Genomic DNA, 21,201 nt, shown 5'->3' with positions numbered 1-21,201 from the left:
AATGTCCTGAAAAGTCACCTTCTCCTTGTAATACCTATGTCATACCCTTGTCATTATAGAAATGTATGTCCTCATTTGTCACAAACACGCGCGCACACACACACACACTCTCTCTCACACACACACACAGACACACACTCAAATCTATAGATGCTTGTTTCTGCCATGAAGTAAAATATTAAATATATAGATAGAAATATTAAAAAGGTAATTGTGACTTTTTATCTAAAAATGCTGCTTCCTTTCTCCCTGAATTCTGGGTTTTTATTGCACAATTCTGACTTTTAAAAAATGATTAGAATTGTGAGATATAAACTCAATGCACATTCGCAATTCTGAAAAAAAGAAAAGTTGACATCTTGCAATTCTGAGAAGAAAAGTAAGAAGTGTGAGATAAAAAGTAGCATTAATAAAAAGTAAATACAAGCATAAAAATTTATTATTATTATTATTGTGTGGCTGAAAATAACCTGTAATTGTAACCTGTTGTAACTTGCGAATGCCATTCTGAGGAAAAGGCCAAAATTGCAGTTTAACTTTAGTTTAAATGTTAAACTCAAAATTCCAAGTTATTAACTTGCAATTATGAGCTATAAACTTGCAATTCTGGAAAAACAAAAAAAAAGTCAGAATTGTGAGAAAAAGTTGGAATTACTTTTTAAAATATATTTATTCTGTAGCAGAAACAAACTTTGATACAAATCTCATTTGCACTTCTGCATATTTTAACATGGTGCATCGCATTCGGTCAGCAGACAAGAACCTAAAGCATTCAGTATCAATAACGTCAAACCTGGCATCTTGCCGCTTAATCATATTTAAATGTAAGTAAATTTGAAATATATTTGAGTTGATTAATTTTAGTGTATTTTGGTCTTTCTGACACAACGTTATCGTTTGACATCAGAGGACTAGAAATGCATGAGTTTGACGGTCTCTCATTCCTCTTTCACTGTATGCAAAAGCTGTCCTTTTTTCAGTCCAATAAATACTAAAACAAATTTGAGGATGAGTAAATGACAGAATGTTAGAGAAGATTACCGCGTAAAATCCCGAGTCTCAAACGATCCCTTCGGAAAACAGATTGTAGATGATTCTATTTATTGTAGTTTGTTATGTTGTTGTAGTTGTTGTTGATGTATCGATGTTTCTGGATTGTGTACAGATATCATCTTGTGAATCTTGCGGCGTGTGACATTGTGACTGTGGTGATGTACCCTGTCTAGTGTCTCTCCGGACACACGGCCAAACGCTCATCAGACACACCGCGATCGCTTTTGAATAGATTCCTTTCTCTCTTAGTTTAATGGTTTAGTTTGTTTGCATCCTCAGTCCTGACTGAGTTCTCTGTGATACCTGACTCTAGCTCAGCTCTCTATAGGCTTATGTAACGTAACATAACATCCCCAGAGCAGCAACCAAGGGCTTCAGATGTGCTCACGTCATTCACGGTGGTTTGCATTAGATCTCGTATCGTGTGCATGTCTGTACGGTTAGTCACTGATCGGTAGATTCGTCTCTATTAAGCCTCTGTTAAGCACTGTGCTTTGCGCTTGAGATCAATTTAACGAGGTGTATTTTTAAAACACAGCGCCTCCACTGGAGAACATCGGAAAAGCCATATTATCATGTTTCGTTTGCGAAGGCGTATTCGGATGAACTTCCTGTTGCAGCAGATCGATGGAATACGGTTTATTTTCTTCACAGTGTCTTTCTCTAGTTTAATGCCACTTCTTTTCCTCTATGCAGAGATTATTGGGCACTGTGCACGAGCGTCTCCTCTAGACACGTTTGCGATGTCGTTAATAACCACTACATGCACGTATCACGAAACTGATGCTGAAGCCATAGACGCATAATCATGTCATTTAATTGTCAAATTGGATGTCACGGTATTAAAACATATCAGCCTTGATAATGCTGCAAAAGCTTCGCGATGCTGAAGATGTGTCGCTGTTGGCGTAACAGAAACACGATTCGAGAGGTGTTTTATCCTGCTTTTAGTCGATGTGTCCAAAACAGTGTCACTGAATTAGACTAAAAATGACCACAGACATAAATCTCGTTCAAATCCTCTATGCAGAGATTATTGGGCACTGTGCACGAGCGTCTCCTCTAGACACGTTTGCGATGTCGTTAATAACCACTACATGCACGTATCACGAAACTGATGCTGAAGCCATAGACGCATAATCATGTCATTTAATTGTCAAATTGGATGTCACGGTATTAAAACATATCAGCCTTGATAATGCTGCAAAAGCTTCGCGATGCTGAAGATGTGTCGCTGTTGGCGTAACAGAAACACGACTCGAGAGGTGTTTTATCCTGCTTTTAGTCAATGTGTGCAAAACAAGTACCACTGAATTAGACTAAAAATGACCACAGACAAAAATCTCGTTCAAACCTGTCCACTTCAGAATATGCATAAAAAAACGCATAAAGAAAATGAAGCTTATTTTTTGAGCCAATACAGTTTTTGACATTTCACCTAGATATCGTAACATATACACAATGCCTGGATTTCTATTATTATAACACAGTTTTTTGTTCTTTGCTTTATAATAATGGCACCGGGGGAAGGATGTGATTTTGTCATCATAAACATTATGCCGTAATGCAAAAACCTAAAAATAGGCTTCATTTACTTTTGCACAATATGATTTTCTTTCATAGTTCTGACTGATGTTTTGTTCTTAAGTTGTACATACAAATATGTTGATTATTGATTAATTTATTTAATGCAACTGTATCTTGTTTTGGCGTACTGAGGTTTGTGTACTAACTGGACAAGCGGGAGGGCGTTTATTCATCAGTGTGAGTGTGATGCTCAGATCAGGTCTGCTCTGTTGGGTTTATTGTAGGACTCTGGGTTCAAGATCCTTTTCTATATTCTTCTGTTTTGATAACTTTACAGCATCATTTATGTGTCTTTTCATCATATCTTTCTTTTTTTGTATTTTATTGTAGTGTTGTTTCAAATGCTTGTTCTGTTTCTTAGTGATGCTTCTCAGCATAATATGAGTGTGTTGTAGTAGCCATGCCCTTGTCATGTCATGAAATGTTCGTATGAGAAGCCACTGGCTGTAAATGCAAGAAAACATTTAAGGATCATTCACTCTCACACACACACACACACACACACACACACACACACACACACACACTTTTTTTGCTACTTGTTTCAGAATGTTAAGAGAACATTTGAAAGTAATGTTCTATAATGTTTGCAAACTGTTTAAATGGAGTGTTTCCTTAATCACTGAAAACCTGTCTTGACTTATTTTCTAAATTACAATGAATAATAATAATAATAATAATAATATTTTTTCTTTTTTTTTTGTCCCAGACATATTTCTTGACTGTTTTCGTGAGATCCACACGCGGTACTGGTTTAAAGATAGAGGCATTGTAACTTTATTTTTCTTTGTTTCTTGACTTCACATTCCTGAAACATTGAGGTGGAAATGTAGAGACCTTGTAGAGGTTGTTTGAGCTGAAGAGCCGATGATAAACATGTTAGACCAGGTGATGTTACTGTAGAAATGGAAAGACGAATAGAGAGACATATCATATATGGATAATATAATGTGGTTGTGATGAGGATAAAGATAAAGATGCAGTGCTGTGATGAAGTCGGGTAGAATAGCTGCTTGGAAATGAAAACAGATATTGAACTTTGGTTGGTCTTAGACTCTCGCTGAAGGACTTCTTTGTTTTGGCATGTTTTGGTCATTGCATATTTATTTATAGATGTGATGCTCTTTTTTTTCTACGTCGCTTCATAAGACACTTTAGCTTAAAACCGCTTTGCAGATCGCTGTTCTCGCTGATCGGACTCATTTTTCTCTTCTGACATTAAACGTTAAACCTCCGTGAGCGGACTGCTGTCAGCATTTCTTCAGTGATTCTGTTTGCTTTCTTTCTTTTGTCTGACGTTGCAGCAACAAAGTGATGGACACTCAGTATGGAAATCTGTTTGTGAAATATACCTGCAGATGTGGCTTCTCTCTTGGAGTAAATTAGGCTGAACCGAAATGATGCCGTTTTGTCATTGTGCTTAAATGAATATATAAATATCAAATTCTATATTAAAATATATTTGCTAACCTACAGATGTGTGTGTGAGCCAGTTCTTTTCCTCGCTCTCAGATAAAGTTCACAATGAAATGTGATGATATAAAATGCACAACAGCACAAATGCACGTTTATACGTGATTATCATTTACAGTGTATTTATAGTGTATTAAGGGTAAACAATTAATCACTTCTGTGTTTCCTGGAAATGGACCCTACGAGCTTTATTCTTAGATCTGCCAGTTGAACTATACGAATAAAAAGCAAACAAACAAACAAACAAACAAAAAAAAATCATGATTCACACATTTTGTAGTTATTTCCCAATGTTTATTGATATGTCAAACTTTTCCCACAGTACCCAGAACAGCAATCTCTCCAGTTTGTGCCACTATGAAAAAAAATGAAAACCAAAAAAAAGCAGTTGATTATAAAAATGTATTTGCATAGAGGTAACTAAGCAATATGCAATAGAAAACCCCTTAAAAAAAAAAAAAAACATTGTCTATTTTCAAAAATAAAAAGATAATTTGTTTACAGAAAACGTTATAAGATGCCAAATAATATTAAAGGCTCCATTTGAAAAGTGCATATTTTCTTCTCTTTAACAAACAAATAGGCAAAAATGATTAAGAACAATATTTCAATATTTTACAATTATTGCCTTTAAAAATATATCTCCTGTAATCATTGTTTGCTTCTGTTGTGAGTAAATGCAAGACAAATTAATCGGTAATAGCAATTATAATTTTAAAATTATAAAACTCAACCATTTTGAGCAAGAATATAATACATATATAATACATGTTTCACTGGTAAAGTGCTGTCACGCCCTTTTGGCAGCAGCTGGCTTAGTATTTTCAGTGTTAAGTCTTTTGGTTTCTAATGAATAACTCCATAAATATTAAGAATTCACGTGTGTCCTTTTGGCAGCAGAAAGCGCTCATCAAGGGCTTTCATTTGATTGATATGTTACTTGAGCCTTTCTGGTTCTCACCCTTCAATATATTCATATGCAGCATTGTTTATTTTATTTTGTTTTATCATTATTATTGCTGCTGCTGCTTTAATAGTTGTTTGATTAAATAAATTACAACAGCATTGGTTGCATAATCTCATGCTTTAACAGTCCAGCTGTGTTTTAGCACTCATGCTGATGGGTTTCATATGCAGATGCATTTAGATCTGATGGCATATGTCCTTTTTTATTCGTTTTGCATGTGTAGTGGCTCATTAGTGAAACCTGTCAAACCGGTGTGTAATTGGTTTCTGATGAAGTTTAGTCATGTCTACGCACCGCCAAACAACACTTCTCTAGAATTTGCTGAATGCTCTACTATGCAGTATCACAAAGCCTTCATTATAATGCACAGAAGAAGAAAAAACACAATAGTTGTTTGATTAAATAAATTACAACAGCATTGGTTGCATAATCTCATGCTTTAACAGTCCAGCTGTGTTTTAGCACTCATGCTGATGGGTTTCATATGCAGATGCATTTAGATCTGATGGCATATGTCCTTTTTTATTCGTTTTGCATGTGTAGTGGCTCATTAGTGAAACCTGTCAAACCGGTGTGTAATTGGTTTCTGATGAAGTTTAGTCATGTCTACGCACCGCCAAACAACACTTCTCTAGAATTTGCTGAATGCACTACTATGCAGTATCACAAAGCCTTCATTATAATGCACAGAAGAAAAAAAAACACATTAGCCTGTAACTCTCCATGTCCCTGAAATGATTGTTTTGCTAAACTAAGCTGCTCTTTATGCTGACAGACGAACAACCACAGCATTTAATAAATGAGTTGGGTTGATTATCCACAGTGGGAGGATCAGGTCTTCAGATAGAGGAATGAATTATGAATTAAATATATTTTTTAAATTTGATTATTTCATATCATCAGAGTATGAAAAGGAAATGAAAAGGATGTATCCGTATTGTTTTAATTTCTATAGCATGGCAAGACAATTATGGTTACATATAATTATCTGTCATGCAGTTGATAAATGACACCGCAATAGGCTAATGTGTCTGCTGTGTGCCATTTAAATAAATAGTGCTGTCAAACGATTAATCATGATTAATCACATCCAAAATAAACTTTTTTGTTTACATAATATATGTGTGTGTACTGTGTATATTTATTATGTATGTGTATATATATATATATATATATATATATATACACATACATAATAAATATACACAGTACACACACATATATTATGTAAACAAAAAAGTTTATTTTGGATGCGATTAATAGCGATTAATCGTTTGACAGCACTAATATTTTGGCTATGGGGACACGTCTAGGGAAGGGAAGTGAGCATCAAATAATTCAATTAACTTAATCTCAAATCAGATTTAATAACATTTTGTAGCAATTCAAATGTCGCTGCTTGTGCCATCCGTCTGTGTTATATAAATCTGGCAATTTTTCATACATTCATATTCAGCATTTTATTTTATTTTTGGACACACCCTTGAACTGTTTTGTTGTGTTTTTATGCCCCATGTGCTCAGTGTGACCCAGTTTTCCCCGTCTTTGATTATGTTCACCTGTGTCCTCATTAGTTGACCCTCTACACCTGTCTGTCCCTCGATTTTTTTTTTATTTGATTATTTCATATCATCAGAGTATGAAAAGGAAATGAAAAGGATGTATCCGTATTGTTTTAATTTCTATAGCATGGCAAGACAATTATGGTTACATATAATTATCTGTCATGCAGTTGATAAATGACACCGCAATAGGCTAATGTGTCTGCTGTGTGCCATTTACATTTTTATTAAACTTAAATTGTCTTCACTACATTGCAAAGCATAGACTTTTCCCTCCCCTTTATTTCAGGAACATATGCTGTTCCTCGTTATTTTAAAGTGAAGAAATCGGGAACCTTTTATTTCTACCGGCCAGTGATGCTTCTGAAGGAACACACCTGGAATCTGTTGCTATGGTAACAGTGCATCTGTTAAGATTGTGGTTATTTCAGCAAACAGTTCCATACATTTTAACAGCGTTAAACTTTTATATATCATTCAATGGTACTATTTAGAGATCAGTGATGCACACGCATTTTAGACACTTTTTTAATGTTTTTGCTCAGTCCATGTGATAAATGCACATCCTTGATCGAGCCATGCATAACTTCTGACGTAACCGGTTTCAGGGGCGGCCACAATTGCAGTCGCTTGGAAAACATCACATTTTGACTCATTCCTAGCTGGAAAACCGTCCTGACGTGTCAGAAGCTCTAACATCCATGGAGTCGCTCAATTGGGATGTTCAGCCTGACAAATACATCTTCGATGCACCTGAACGGGGTCTCTCCGCTGCTGTCAGGGACACTGTCAAATCCAAGAAAATCAGACTGACTCTTTAATTTCTCATCCACATACTGCAGTGTCAAGGAGAATTAAAAAAAAAAGAAAAATGAATGGATGCAAAAGTACACGGACTGGTAATTGCTCTTTTGTGCATTGTGGGCGTTATGTGAGGTGTGTACGTCTCCTGGAAGGTAGTTGAAGGACAGACACCACTGAGGGATCATAACTGTGCAGACTAATCTTAGCAGACGGGTGTTAAGAGACTCTGCAGCTGTCATCATGTCCATCAATAAAACCACAGAGACCACCAGTGAGAGCAGGTCAGTGGCAGCCAGATACTTCTTAGGTCTTTAATTGCATCAATTGTATGCCTGGTTTCAGCTGTAGGCTGCTACTTAGGGCACATGTTTAAAGTCAAGGAGTGTGGGCTCATGTGTTGAATGATTACACTGAACGCAAGTAGGTCCTGGACTAGACTGTGATAAATAACTAGATCATCTTCAAACATATCTTTGAGTTCTGACACACTCCATGTGAGGAGTGCAGGTAAGACAGTCCAAGACGACACTGACAGGACTGAGTAAACTAATGGTAGTTATTCTGTTCTGAACAGAATAGAGAAAAAACTTCGAAATGCATATTAAAGGAATGTACAGTCATTTAAATGTATTATTTCCTATAATTGATTTATTATTATTCTTTTACAGTAATCAACATTGTATTGTTCTTATTGTACTGTATGTAGTACTGGAGTTACACGTGTATCAGAACAGGCTGCAGTCAAGGTGAAGGTAATGTTTAAAGAAAGCTGCGTGGTTAAGGGTAGAAGTGTAATCGGCGTGACGAGTTTAAACGAGCATAAACTTCTGATGGTTTGAGAGACGAGTCTCTAGTCATGATCTTTGCTTCAGCAGGATTCAATATCGGTCACTAATATTGTGAAAGTAGTGAAGGGTCGTTCGTTGTTACTGTGGAGGGGGTTTAACTCAAGGAATATGGTTTCAGTTTGTGTCAAAATTATTTTAGTGGTTAAAGAAATCAACATATTTTTCCGTTTAGGTCATCTTTTGGTGTTGTTTTAATGAGTTATGCATTCAGTGTCAAATGTGCCAGGTTTTGTGGCATGCCTGTTTGTTTGCAGTGAGCTAAAAAGGACAAAACCTTAGGCTATTTCATTGCACTGTATTTGAGATGTCCACTTTTCTTACTTAATGTTTTTGCATTTGTATTTTTTGGTTGATCCTCCTTCACCTGTCTGTCCCTCGTTAGCACCCCTATTTTAGTTGTGTTCATTTCACTGTTTGGTGTCCGGCCTGCTACGTCATTATGTGTGTCGCCTATCTGTTCTATTCTGGGTTTACCCTTGTGTGCATTTATTAAAGTATATTTTTGCGTGTATAGTGGCACATTAGTGAAACCTGTCAGACCTGTTTGAGGTGTTTAATTGGTTTCTGATTAAGTTAGTCATGTCTACGCACCGTCAAACAGCATCTCTCTAGAATTTGCTGAATGCACTACTATGCTAGGCAGCCAATGTTAAACAGCAGTATTGTTTTGCTTTGTGTTTTTCAGTGTGGTTCAGCTAAGATAATATGTTTTGTTGTTAGTACCATGGTTCTCCTATAACAGATCTGAAGTCTGTGCCAGACGATGTGGAATGAAAGGGTTTCAAGTGTTTATTTTCCGAGCATCTCAGCATGTCAGATAATTAAAGTGTTGTGTTCTGTCCAAGATGCAGAGATTTAACATAACAAACCTACTACATTTGCAGCAGTACTTTGGAAAAATGCAGATCAAAACTTGTATATTTGGCTCGATGAAACTATAACTGCTCTCACAAAAACTTACTTTTTGTTATTTTAACTCGGATTTCACTTCCCTAGTGAAAAATAAATATAGAGAGATGTATTTGAAAAACATTTATTTCATGCTAAGCATACTACAAATACATTTACGTATTATTTACATAATAATAAACTGGTATACTTAGCCTGCTAAATTGAAACAGCAAATTTTGTACTTACTGCACTTTAATTGTAAGTCCAACTAAAGATGTACTGAAGTATATTAGATTGTGTTAAAAGTGGAACTATTGCCAAGCATACTTTTGGTACATTTTAAATATATTGCATTTAAAGACCGATATTATTCAAAGATCATACAATCCTCATCAATAGTGACATTTAAAACACATTTTAGCCTTAATATTGAGAAATGTGCATTGTGCACAAGTAGTACTCCAAATAAAGTTTAATGTAATTGTTTTTTTATATTTGTAATAGAGTATAAAGAGACAATAAAGCAAATAAAATGTTAACAGATTTGAACTATGAAATAAATGTATTTTAAATACAGTATATTACTATTTTACTAGAGTTTGTAATAAATAAATAAATAAATTATATATATATATATATTTTATTTTTTTTTTTTGTATTTTATTTTTTTTTATTTATTTATGTATTTATTTATTTATTTATTTATTTATTTATTTTTTAATTGAACCATGTTTTACTGAACAAGTTGCTCTTTCTTTAAATACATTTAATTATAATTACAATTTTCTTAGGAACAAACATCTTAGGAACAAATAATCAACACTCAACTTAAAAAAAAAAAATGTATGCAAACATGTGACATAATGCAGTTTTTACATAAACTTCTAAATACTAAAATTTCTATGTGTTGCTGAAATATAGACTATTCATTTACAGGCAACAGTTGCTGTCATTACTTATTCATAACAGATCCATTTAAACAGGCTACATTAATTAAGACATCACTAACAGGTAATGTAAAATATAATGAGTATATAGTGTAATATTTCATGAAATGCTCTTCTCTAGACTTCATTTCTCTAGCAAATAACGAGATGTAGACGCTGATGACTTGCCTGAAGTAAACGAAATGCTTCGTGACATTTTGTGTACAAGCTGTTTTATCGACGTCTTTCCACGGTTGAAACACTGATTGAGTGATTGTTACATGAGATGTTCATTCATGTTTATTTCGCGTTAAAAGTGATAGTAAAGAGGAAAGAACGATCGCGTCCACTTGCATGCTTGTGTTTATACCAGCACGTTTCTGAACCAGCTCTTCTATACAGCGATATGCCACATCAAAGACTGTCAAAACGCCATTTATTGTTTGAACTTCCTGGAAAAAAAATAAAAAATTGACATAACTCAAAGATGAAGTTTCACTCGTGCAGAAGTTAAAACAATGCTGCATTTATTCGGTACACATGAGTACCGAACCGAAAGACCCGTACCGAAAATGTATGAATAGCCTACATGTACACTTCTATATATATTTATATATATATATATATATTAGGCCCGTAAAGTAGGCTAGTTTATATGCAGTCCTTTGGCATCGCCCTGTGGTATTGTTTGGTATGGCAGATTGACTTGTGCTTATATATATGTTAAAGTTACTGTATAATTGAGCTTTACATACTTTGAAGTTGTATAGAATATCTGCAGTGACATTTTTGCAAAGTATGTTTGCAAAAAAGAACATGCGATGTTTACATCTATCTTGAATTTGTTTTGTTTACAAAAAAAAAAAGGTTTTAGTGAATATAAAAGTTTGGGTATTGATTTGGAGAGGAGGGGGTCTTCTACGGGGGTACTAAGAATTTAACATTTTTATATATTTTTTGTTTTTATTAAAAATGTAATTAATGCAATATAAAGATACATCCAAACAAGCATTAAGCAATACATTACAAGCAATACATTAATTTATTTTATATGTATTTTATTATTTTTTTTCACTTGGTAGATCTCAGTGAGTTTCTCATTTAAAAAAAAAGAGACCCCCCACAAAATAAAAGTGTGGGCACCCCGACCTAATGTAAGTTATTGTTTACTGCTAGCTACACCTCACTGACATTGGATTGCATGTGCTGTCAGACATTTGACTTATGTGCTTTCACAGGCTTTACCCACAATACATTTTTCACTGGTAAAGTGCTGTTACGCCCTTTTGGCAGCAGCTGGCTTAGTATTTTCAGTGTTAAGTCTTTTGGTTTCTAATGAATAGCTCCAACAATGTTAAGAATTCACGCGTGTTCTTTTGGCAGCAGAAAGAGCTCATCAAGGGCTTTCATTTGATTGATATGTTACTTGAGCCTTTCTGGTTCTCACCCCTCAATATATTCATATGCAGCATTGTTTATTTTATTTTATTTTATTTTATCAGTATTATTGCTGCTGCTGCTTTAATAGTTGTTTGATTAAATAAATTACAACAGCATTGGTTACATAATCTCATGCTTTAACAGTCCAGCTGTGTCTTAGCACTCATGTTGATGGGTTTCATATGCAGATGCATTTAGATCTGATGGCATATGTCCTTTTTTATCCTTTTTGTATGTATAGTATAGTATGTATTTTGTGGTTGTAGTTTTATCCTTTGGTGAATTGTTGTTGTGATCTTTGATTTGTGTTTTGTATTATGATGTAAACTTGTATATACTATGTCATTTGTTGCTGCTTTCTTGGCCAGGTCACTCTTGCAAAAGAGACTTTAATCTCAATGAGTTTTTAACCTGGTTAAATAAAGAAATGAAGGAATTAATGAATAGTGGCTCATTAGTAAAACCTGTCAGACCTGTTTGAGGTGTGTAATTGGTTTCTGATGAAGTTTAGTCATCTCTACGCACCGCCAAACAACACTTCTCTAGAATTTGCTGAATGCTCTACTATGCTAGGCATCAGCATAGTCTTTCAGTGTGTTTCAGATAAGGGAATATTTGTTGTTAGTTTCCTATAACAGATCTGAAGTCTGTGCCAGACGATGTGGAATGAAAGTGTTTCAAGTGTTTATTTTCCGAGCATCCCAGCATGTCAAGTAATTGAAGTGAGGTGTTGTGTTCTGTCCAAGATGCAGATATTTAACATAACTAACCTGCTACATTTGCAGCAGTACTTTGGAAAAATGCAGACCGAAACTTGTATATTTGGCTCGATGAAACTATAACTGCTCTCACAAAAACTTACTTTTTGTTATTTTATCTCAGACCACCTGTCAGTTATTTAGTGGCCTTGAATGATAAGTTGCAGATGAATGCAGACAAAGTGGAGAGGAACATCAGCGAGACACAGCAGAATCTCAAAAAGGTAAGTACAGAATGCTTCCGTGGATTACAAATCAAAGTCAGAGAGTTTATCACTCCTGCTGTTCCCACCATTAAGCATGTTAAAGCCCCTTGAATGATGCCAGTTTAGGGTTATTTGCGGTACAATTGCAGAAAGTGTATGCCAGTGTTATTTTAGTATTATTTATATAACATTATTGCATTTTGAATTAGCCTTTATTTTTACACTTTCAGTTTTTTTTAACCAATAAATGAAAATTGTCATCATTTACTCAACCTCATGTCATTCCACGTCTTACCTTGCTTCTGTGTAATACACAATACGATATGTTGAAGAATCATTAGACTGTTTTATCTCTGCTTTGAAAGTTGGAACCCTTTGACCGTATCTATATGCACAAAATAACCACACGATCAGACAACTTATCGTTTTTGTTTTGTGTGTGTTACACAGAAAGTCATGCAGGTGAATGACAAAGGGGTGAACTATTCATTTAAGAATTGTTACGTAACTATGCTTGATTGTGTTGCTCTTTGATGCTTGTAGGATATCAAAAGGATGAATGAAGGGAAGCAGGCCCTGTACCAGGAGGACATCGACAGGACAATCCTGAACTCACTGGAGCTGCTGAATACTCTGGATCAAAATGCAGCCGAAGCCTTTCGTTTGCAGCACCCTCAATCTGAGATGATTGAGAAGGAGTCAGTACAAACCTCATAACTCTGTCTACAGTATATAGCCTTTAAACTGAAATATCCAATTGCATCTCATGCTTTATGCCATGCAAGCAGAATTATATGCTGTGAATATGGTTTTGTGGATGACTCGTATTTTTCTCCTCAATGGAAAAGTATGAAACATCTGCGAGAGAGTGTGATGAAGCTCCGTGAGGAACATGTTCGCATTTACAATTGCTCTGCCACCGTCAACCGGGGAAAGAAGATTGATGAGAAACTGGTATGTATCTAAACATACCTATTTTTCTTTATTTCCTTTTCAAATGCAAATGATTCATGTAGTGATGGTGAAGTGAAGCGTTCTGAACCAGCAAATCTTTCAACACAGTTGTATTGGAAAAAGGTTCATTGCTCAAAGCTCTTAAAGGGGTCAGATGATGCGATATTGTGGCCATCTAGTGGTCATAAAAATGAATAGCACCTTCCAAAGTAATGTTTTCCATTACAGCCACTGGTTTCACAACTGGTTCTTTGTTTTGAATTATTGTAAATAATGGTCTTTTTCAAAGTCATTAATTTGTGTCGGCTTACTGGCAATAAAATAAATGAAATATAAATTATTAAATTGAATCTGTGTTCTGTCTATTTTAAATCTGACTCCATACTTAGACTGTTATTTCGTAGCCAAAGGTCATTTGAGCTTCATATATAAATTACGATATTGGGGGGAACGTAATAATGTAAAGGAGACAGCACTGAGGTTCGCTTTGTTTGAATCAGATACTGAAGCAGTCTCAAGCAGTTAGAGCTCAAACTGAGGTTTTGGTCTGGATTTTTGTTAAACCTTGATTATACCCATCGAGTGGTGACTCAACGCAATAGGTGTGTTTGACTTAACGCGGCGCTGCGCAGATCGATCGAAATCTAACTTGAAGCACTGCATGCCTGTTAGAAATTTTCTCCGACTTGAGATGGTGCCGAAGCCACGTCACTGTCACATGTGGCATCAAAGTACTGCGATAGAACTCCGAGAGCAGACGGGGGACTCAGTTGGTTGCAGCTTCTCCAGAGCCAGAGATTTTCTTATTATTGGGAGATGAAAGGGTCTGTATTACCTACTATTGGAGAAAGTGTAACGGTCTGCTTGGATCACGTGTGCCTTGATAACCAATCACATTACAGCCTTGACGTTATTGAATTTCAGTTCAGAGTTGTGCAACACTCAATCGCTGTTTACAGAATCATAATCATAACCAGAAAGAGCTTTATTGCCAAGTGTGCTTACACACACAAGGAATTTGTCTTGGTGACAGAAGCTTCCAGTGCCCAGACAGGATGACAAGTGACAAGACATATATAACAAAAATAGACAGATGATTAAAACTAAATATGTGAAAAACAATAGACACAGATACACAGATACAATAGACAACATACCGTATGTAGAGATGTGCTATATACAAATTATACAAGGGCATTTGGATAGATGTATGACATGTTAAATCAATAACATATGTATAATGAATATAAGTATAGATAGTTGGGTATTGCACATGTTTTATTGCACAGTGGGGAGAACATTTAACTGTTCGTGAGGTAGATGGTCTGAGGGAAGAAGCTGTTCCTATGTCTGGCTGTTTTGGTGCTCAGTGCTCTGTAGTGCCGACCAGACGGCAACAGTTCAAAGAACAAGTGTGCTGGATGTGAGGGGTCCAGAATGATTTTGCCAGTCCTTTTGCTCACTCTGGATGAGTACAGTTCTTGGAGAGAAGGGAGGGTTGTACCAGTGATTCGCTCAGCAGTCCGGACTACCCTCTGTAGTCTTCTGAGGTCAGATTTGGTAGCTGAGCTGAACCAGACAGTTATAGAAGTGCAGAGGATGGATTCAATGATGGCGGAGTAGAACTGTTTCAGCAGCTCCTGTGGCAAGTTGAACTTCCTCAGCTGGCGAAGGAAGTACAACTTCTGCTTGGTCTTCTTGACAATGGAGTCTATGTGAGTGTCCCACTTCAGGTCCTAAAAGATGGTGGTGCCCATGAATCTGAATGACTCCACTCCTATTACAGTGCGGTCCATGATGGTGAGTGGGGGGAGTGCAGAGAGGTTTCTCCTGAAGTCCACGATCCTCTCCAATGTTTTGAGCGTGTTGAGCTCCAGCTTGTTACCAGACAGTCAGCTGCTCAACCTCGCGTCTATAAGTAGACTCGTCACCATCCTAGATGAGGCTGATGACTGTAGTGTCATCTGCAAACTTCAGGAGCTTGACAGAGGGGTCTTTAGAGGTGCAGTCGTTGGTGTAGAGGGAGAAGAGCAGTGGGGAGAGGACGCAGCCCTGGGGGGCACCAGTGCTGATGGTACGGCTGTTGGATGTGGATTTACCCATTCTCACTAGCTGTTGCCTATCTGTCAGAAAGCTGGTGATCCATTGACAGATAGAGCTAGGAACAGAGAGCTGGGTTAGTTTGGTCTGGAGGAGAGTTGGGATGATGGTGTTGAAAGCGGAGCTAAAGTCCACAAACAGGATCCTCACACAAGTCCCTGATTTATCCAGATGCTGCAGGATGAAGTGCAGTCCCATGTTGACTGCATCATCCACGGACCTGTTTGCTCTTTAAGCAGGGGGATAAAATACAAAAAATTAATGTTTTTACTCTTTAATTTGTAGTGAGATAACTATATTTGCCTCAGTTCAAGCAGCATGCGAATCAATCATATTTTCCTCTTTAATATTTGCAGAACATGAATAAATATTTGAATGCATTTTGAAGAAAAAAAACAAAAACAGAACAATTTAATAAAAACAAACGTCTCATGAAATGTATTAGAGTTTCAAAAATCATCAGTAAAACAGCTTGTGCATAGTCATATAGACCAAAAGATCGATTGGGATTTAAGAATCGATATTGTTTCATACAAATGAGAATATTAAAATCGAGAAACCGATTATTATTATTATTATTTTATCCAGTCCTAGCATGTTTTGTTGTTTTTAGTGTCCTCCGCTGCCACACCGGTGTGGTGTTGAACATGAAGAGGGACTCACAGTCTCTGTTCATCTGTAAATGCATAAGCCTATATCGTCCTGCAGGTTCATGATTAAAATTGAAATTGTGAACAAAAATAGAAGCAATTAAATGTGTTATTATAATTAAAATACGAAAATTAAAATGATAGGTAATAATAGATTATGACGGAATTTTTACGACCCTGTCCGTCAAAATGTCTAACACAACCTCTGCTTGGGTGCTACAAATAATGAATGGACTTCAAAGCGTTAAATATGATTTCCAAGCATTTATACCTAAATAAAACAGCTTGTGAATAGTAACGTACTTACTTAAAAAAAATCTACGATAATTTAATTGAACCGAGTTGGAGCCCATGACGTTTGGGGGAGCCCATACAATTTGTTTTGCATATGGGCCCTGGGCTGACTTGCTACGCCACTGTGCCAGTCCCTATGAAGAATCCGAATATTTGTTGATTTGTTTATTTCTGTTGATTCTATTCAAACTAAGCTTTTATCTGTACTTCAGTGACTTTTAATTTCTTTATTCGATTAATGATTATTTTTCTCCCTCTCAGGATGATTCTGAATGGGAAGTTAAAAGACCTTCAGAGGACATGACAGATGCAAATATCAAGTACAGGTACAGAGAGAAATCTTTATAAAATCATACATACTTGTAACATTACATATATAATATTATATCTTCTGAGAGCACCTTTATCAGTGTTATATTTGGGTTTTCAGTGTCAGCTCCTCTGAAGGGATGCATGAATGTTCAGAGACTAGCCTCCGCTGGCGGTCTGTCGGTGATGTCAGTTTGGAGTATCGGTTTGCTGACTGGAAATCACTCAGTAAAGATACTATGAAGAAATACACACCATGTGGACCTTTGATAGACATCACTGCAACCTCTGGCACACTGGAGGAAATTCAGTTACCTCACTTCGTCTGTGTCGGTAAGGCACATCTCACTCCAGATCCAGTCATTTCAACATGTTCTCTCCAATTGTGTAAACGATTTAAGCCAGACCAATGAGCTCTCATTCTTGAAGACTTTGTAACTTAAACTGCATTACTGTCCACAGATCCTACATCTTCCTCAGATGATACAGTGAAAGTTCTTTATGTGAAGGACGGTACTGTTTCATTGGAAAGATGTGAATTAAGCGGACTCCATGCTAAGCTTCTCAATCCCACCATCGCATTATTTGGAGTTGTTGCAAATCAGGGTCACCCCCCCCTGAAATATCACTGTGAGACTTTGATTTATCGCAACAGAAAGGCTCCCCTCAACCTTCATGTGTACCTGATTGTAAAGGATCAAAAACTTAAGAAGGTAAAATCTAATGATAAGCTTTATGCACCATATGACCGTTTATTTTGACATTTATTTACTTACAGTTGTAGAACATAATCAGCCATTTATTGGGTGATTTTATTCGAAAGTGAATATAACCAAACTGTTCTAAAGGGATAATGAAAATTTTGACATTATCTACACAACAAAATAAAACAATACATGCAAAATGATATAGTCTAAAGTCTTTTGAAGCTATGCGTTGATTGATTGAATCTGTTCAATCAATCAATCAATCTGGTATGTTTATGATACATGTATGAATCTCTGTAAGTTATATATACCACTCAACAGATTTCAGTATTTGAGATTTGAAAGATGTTGCATGGCTTCAGAGGACTTGGAATATAAGACATTTTATAAAACGGAGAGTTCCGGTGCTTAACCGTTTTATAAAAGCAATAAGCCCCGTGAAGCCATGGTTTACAGTGAATTTATAACAGCTAACTCTGCTTCGCGTCGTAACCTAACAACGCCCCTCAGCTGTTATAAATTCACTGTAAACCACGGCTTCACGGGGCTTATTGCTTTAGTATGGACAGTATGAGTAGATTTATCGTTTTGCTTTTGTAGAAAGCAAGTGTAACTACTTCTATAAGTACATGTTTAAGTGACAGATAATTGTGTCTAACACTGTTAGTATGTGGAGGAGAAGGAGAAAAATAATACGGAGATTGTAAAACCAACACCAGATGAAGGCCTTGCAATGGATTACAGTTACACCCTGAAGACATCTTGTGACTCCAAAATCAAACCTCAGGTACTTGCACAAATTTTATTTTTGGTGCTAGAAAATAATCCAGACTTACATGCTGTCTCTTTCTAAAATATTTCAATTCACTTCTTGCCAGAGTTTAAAATTGACTCCCGGCAAGACCAACTTCTTTGATTTACACATTCAAGATGCAAAGGAATGTCTCGAACTCTCTATAGAGACAAAAGAGGGCCAAAAAATATGGGATGTTAATATAGAACCAGGTAAACAACCCACAAGGACTTGCAAAATTCTCTGCAGATCGTCTGTTTAATCTTTTATGTTTTAATTTGTTGACTGTGTTCTTCCAGATGAATTCAACACAAACAGTTCAGCATGTAAGTGGCAGTACGAATCACACAAATCTGCATGCTACAAACATGCATACATGCTATAAATTCAAGCAAGTGTTTTACTGTTGTTCTGCAGTTAGAATAATATTTAATACCGTTAAATAATGTATGTATTTCTGGCCTAATTTCAGCTGACTGGAGGCTAAAAACAAGTAAGTGATGATGACAATTTAATTCAGTGACCGGTAAATGTTGTGTAATGTTCTGCAAAGTTTAACATATTATTATTATTATTTGTGTATTTAGCCACTATATGCAATTTAAGTTAAGCAGCGTCTTCCATCTTGTTTAAAACATTGCACTCTCATTTGGTCTAAAATCGTGGAGCATTCTGGTATTGCTTTCCTGACGAAGGATAAATTGAATGCTTTCCAATAATTTGGCAAAAGCTGCTGTATTTCTGAGTAATATATGCATGCAATATAGGCTACATTTCTTTATGCAGTTTGTGAATGTGCAGCCTACACTTTTTTATGTAATACCAAAAACCTGGACAATAATTGTGGTACGTTATGAAGTTTTTGTTTGTTTGTTTTTGGTATATGTATGTTCTTCCTATTCTCTTTGTGTGTCTTTTGAGTTAATAGATCGGTGCTGATTTTGCAATGGTGGCGCCAGCTGATAACAGCTATTGAACACTCAGCTGGTGGTCCTCTTATAGCGTCTCTTCAGCGATCCAGAAGTGAGCTGATGTTCCCGACGCTTCGTCAGCCGTCAGACCAAAGACTCCTGTTAGCGTTTATTAAAGTTCTTGGTTTCATTTTTTTGGTCTGACGGCTTGATGAGAGTCTTTATTATTCTTATTGCATCTTACCCCTAGCGGACGTAATCATTTTAATTCATGTTTGTTTTGTTTTCTTTACCCAGGTCTTCAGTCTGCAGAGACTGACACAGCACAGAAAAAAGGAAGATGCAAAAAGGGTGAAGGTAAACATAATTTATGAAAATAGATCAGGCTGTTTCTGTGCAGATTCTTCATAAAGTACTGTTCAGTGGCTTTTCATGAAGATGAGGCAACATTTTGTTCATCCAGGCGCTGAGTTTGTGGAGAAGCACAGGACAGAGTTGATCAGAAGGGTCTCACTGGTGGAGCCCATTGCAGACGACATGAAACCTCTGCTTGGAGATGAAAAATACGGAATCATCTTACAGTATAAAGGAGTAACACAAGCACAAATGAGAGCGCTTCTGGACTTTCTGACAACACCTAAACTGAAAGATAAACTTTACCAAAGTCTTCTAGAACGTGAGGGCGTGCTTGTTGAATATTTGGAGGGTTCTGGGTAGATGCTCTTCCATGCGTCAGAAGAATTAATGCATTATGGTTTATTATTACTTTCAGCTGACAGGTCATTAGTACTACAATGTGGCCTGGAGTATAATGAGATGTGGAATATACAGTTCTGATTGGTTTACATACACAGCTGTAAACGTTTTTTAGTTTATAGTGTCTATATTTTTACACTCATTGTCATTTAGTGTTCAGATATAAACCTACGAATACATAAAAGCAAATACTTTGAATTTGAACTTTGTGACTTTCAGAAATATTTTGCGCCTCACTTTTGGAGAGATTGGTCCGCCGTGAGGAAGATTAGACATTATTCCAAACCATCTCCATTTGAATAATATATCTCTGTTTGTGCTAGAGCCACCAGCTTTAACAAAAAACTTATTTCCTTAACTTTGCCTGTGCTGTGTAAAAATATTGTTTGGCAGCTTCACATTTACTTAAAACTCATTCATTTTTGTTGTTGTTCTTTGAGGATTAATAAATAATACATATATATTTTGTATATAATACAATATTTCTGAGTTACACGTTCCCATTGTTTCCATTTATTATTGTTTTTTCCTAGAGCTGCTTCAGGTAGCTATGATAAATCGCCTCTATCTGGATACATCTTTATAATTAACTGCTTTTTTATTCTTCATAGTGGCAAAAACGAGCTTGGTGACAGTTGATGCAGTGCAGTAGTTTGGACAATATGTTTGTCTTTAAATGAGTTTCACATCAATAAATACTGGGAAATACCTACAAAACTCTGTGTGCTCATTTTGCTTCATTTATTTATTTATTTTCTTTCAGTTTTTATTCCTAGACTTCAAATGGTAGAAAATGGCAAATCACTGAAACATTTACATTTAGTCATTTAGCAGACGCTTTTATCCAAAGCGACTTACAATTGGGGAATACATCAAGCGATTCTTCTTAAAGAGGCAAACAGACACATGATGTGCTTGCAATAACAAGTTTCAGACATTGTTCAAATAAGTACAAGCAATAAAGGGAAGGAATAAATAAAGAAAAAGAAAGTTTTTTTTAAAAAATTTAGGATGAAGTCAAGTAGCGTTGAAAGAGATGAGTTTTCGGCTATTGCTTGAAAATGGTCAGGGATTCAGCATTCCGGATAGGGGTGGGAAGATCATTCCAGCAGCCGGGAACAGTGAACGAGAATGTGCTGGAAAGTGATTTTGAGCCTCTCTGTGATGGTACCACGAGGCGTCGCTCACTAGCGGATCTCAGACTTCTGGAGG

General features: G+C 36.2%; 1 protein-coding gene and 1 long non-coding RNA gene across 2 annotated transcripts; both read left to right on the top strand.

Moving 5' to 3' along the window:
• The first annotated feature begins 630 nt into the window (after positions 1–630).
• LOC107726199 (uncharacterized) lies at positions 631–4,113 on the top strand. The gene is made up of 2 exons (XR_001638241.1): positions 631–2,023; positions 2,358–4,113. It is a non-coding gene; the product is annotated as an uncharacterized LOC107726199 (long non-coding RNA).
• Positions 4,114–7,382: 3,269 nt separating this feature from the next.
• Positions 7,383–20,190, top strand: LOC107726197 (NACHT, LRR and PYD domains-containing protein 1b allele 5-like). Its single transcript, XM_016535721.1, has 14 exons — positions 7,383–7,727; positions 12,434–12,533; positions 13,059–13,213; positions 13,364–13,469; positions 16,775–16,839; positions 16,944–17,155; positions 17,285–17,535; positions 18,197–18,316; positions 18,408–18,534; positions 18,622–18,648; positions 18,795–18,815; positions 19,244–19,345; positions 19,531–19,590; positions 19,697–20,190. Exons 1-14 carry the CDS (start codon positions 7,687–7,689, stop codon positions 19,948–19,950), a joined length of 1,641 nt encoding a protein of 546 aa, XP_016391207.1. The 5' UTR covers positions 7,383–7,686; the 3' UTR covers positions 19,951–20,190.
• The last annotated feature ends 1,011 nt before the right edge of the window (positions 20,191–21,201 follow it).

This window comes from Sinocyclocheilus rhinocerous, unplaced genomic scaffold (assembly GCF_001515625.1).
Source record: "Sinocyclocheilus rhinocerous isolate Xijiao unplaced genomic scaffold, SAMN03320098_v1.1 scaffold1898, whole genome shotgun sequence".
NCBI classification, from domain to species: domain Eukaryota; kingdom Metazoa; phylum Chordata; class Actinopteri; order Cypriniformes; family Cyprinidae; genus Sinocyclocheilus; species Sinocyclocheilus rhinocerous.
Note: the sequence above shows the minus strand (reverse complement) of the source record. Positions and strands in the feature narration are given on the sequence as shown.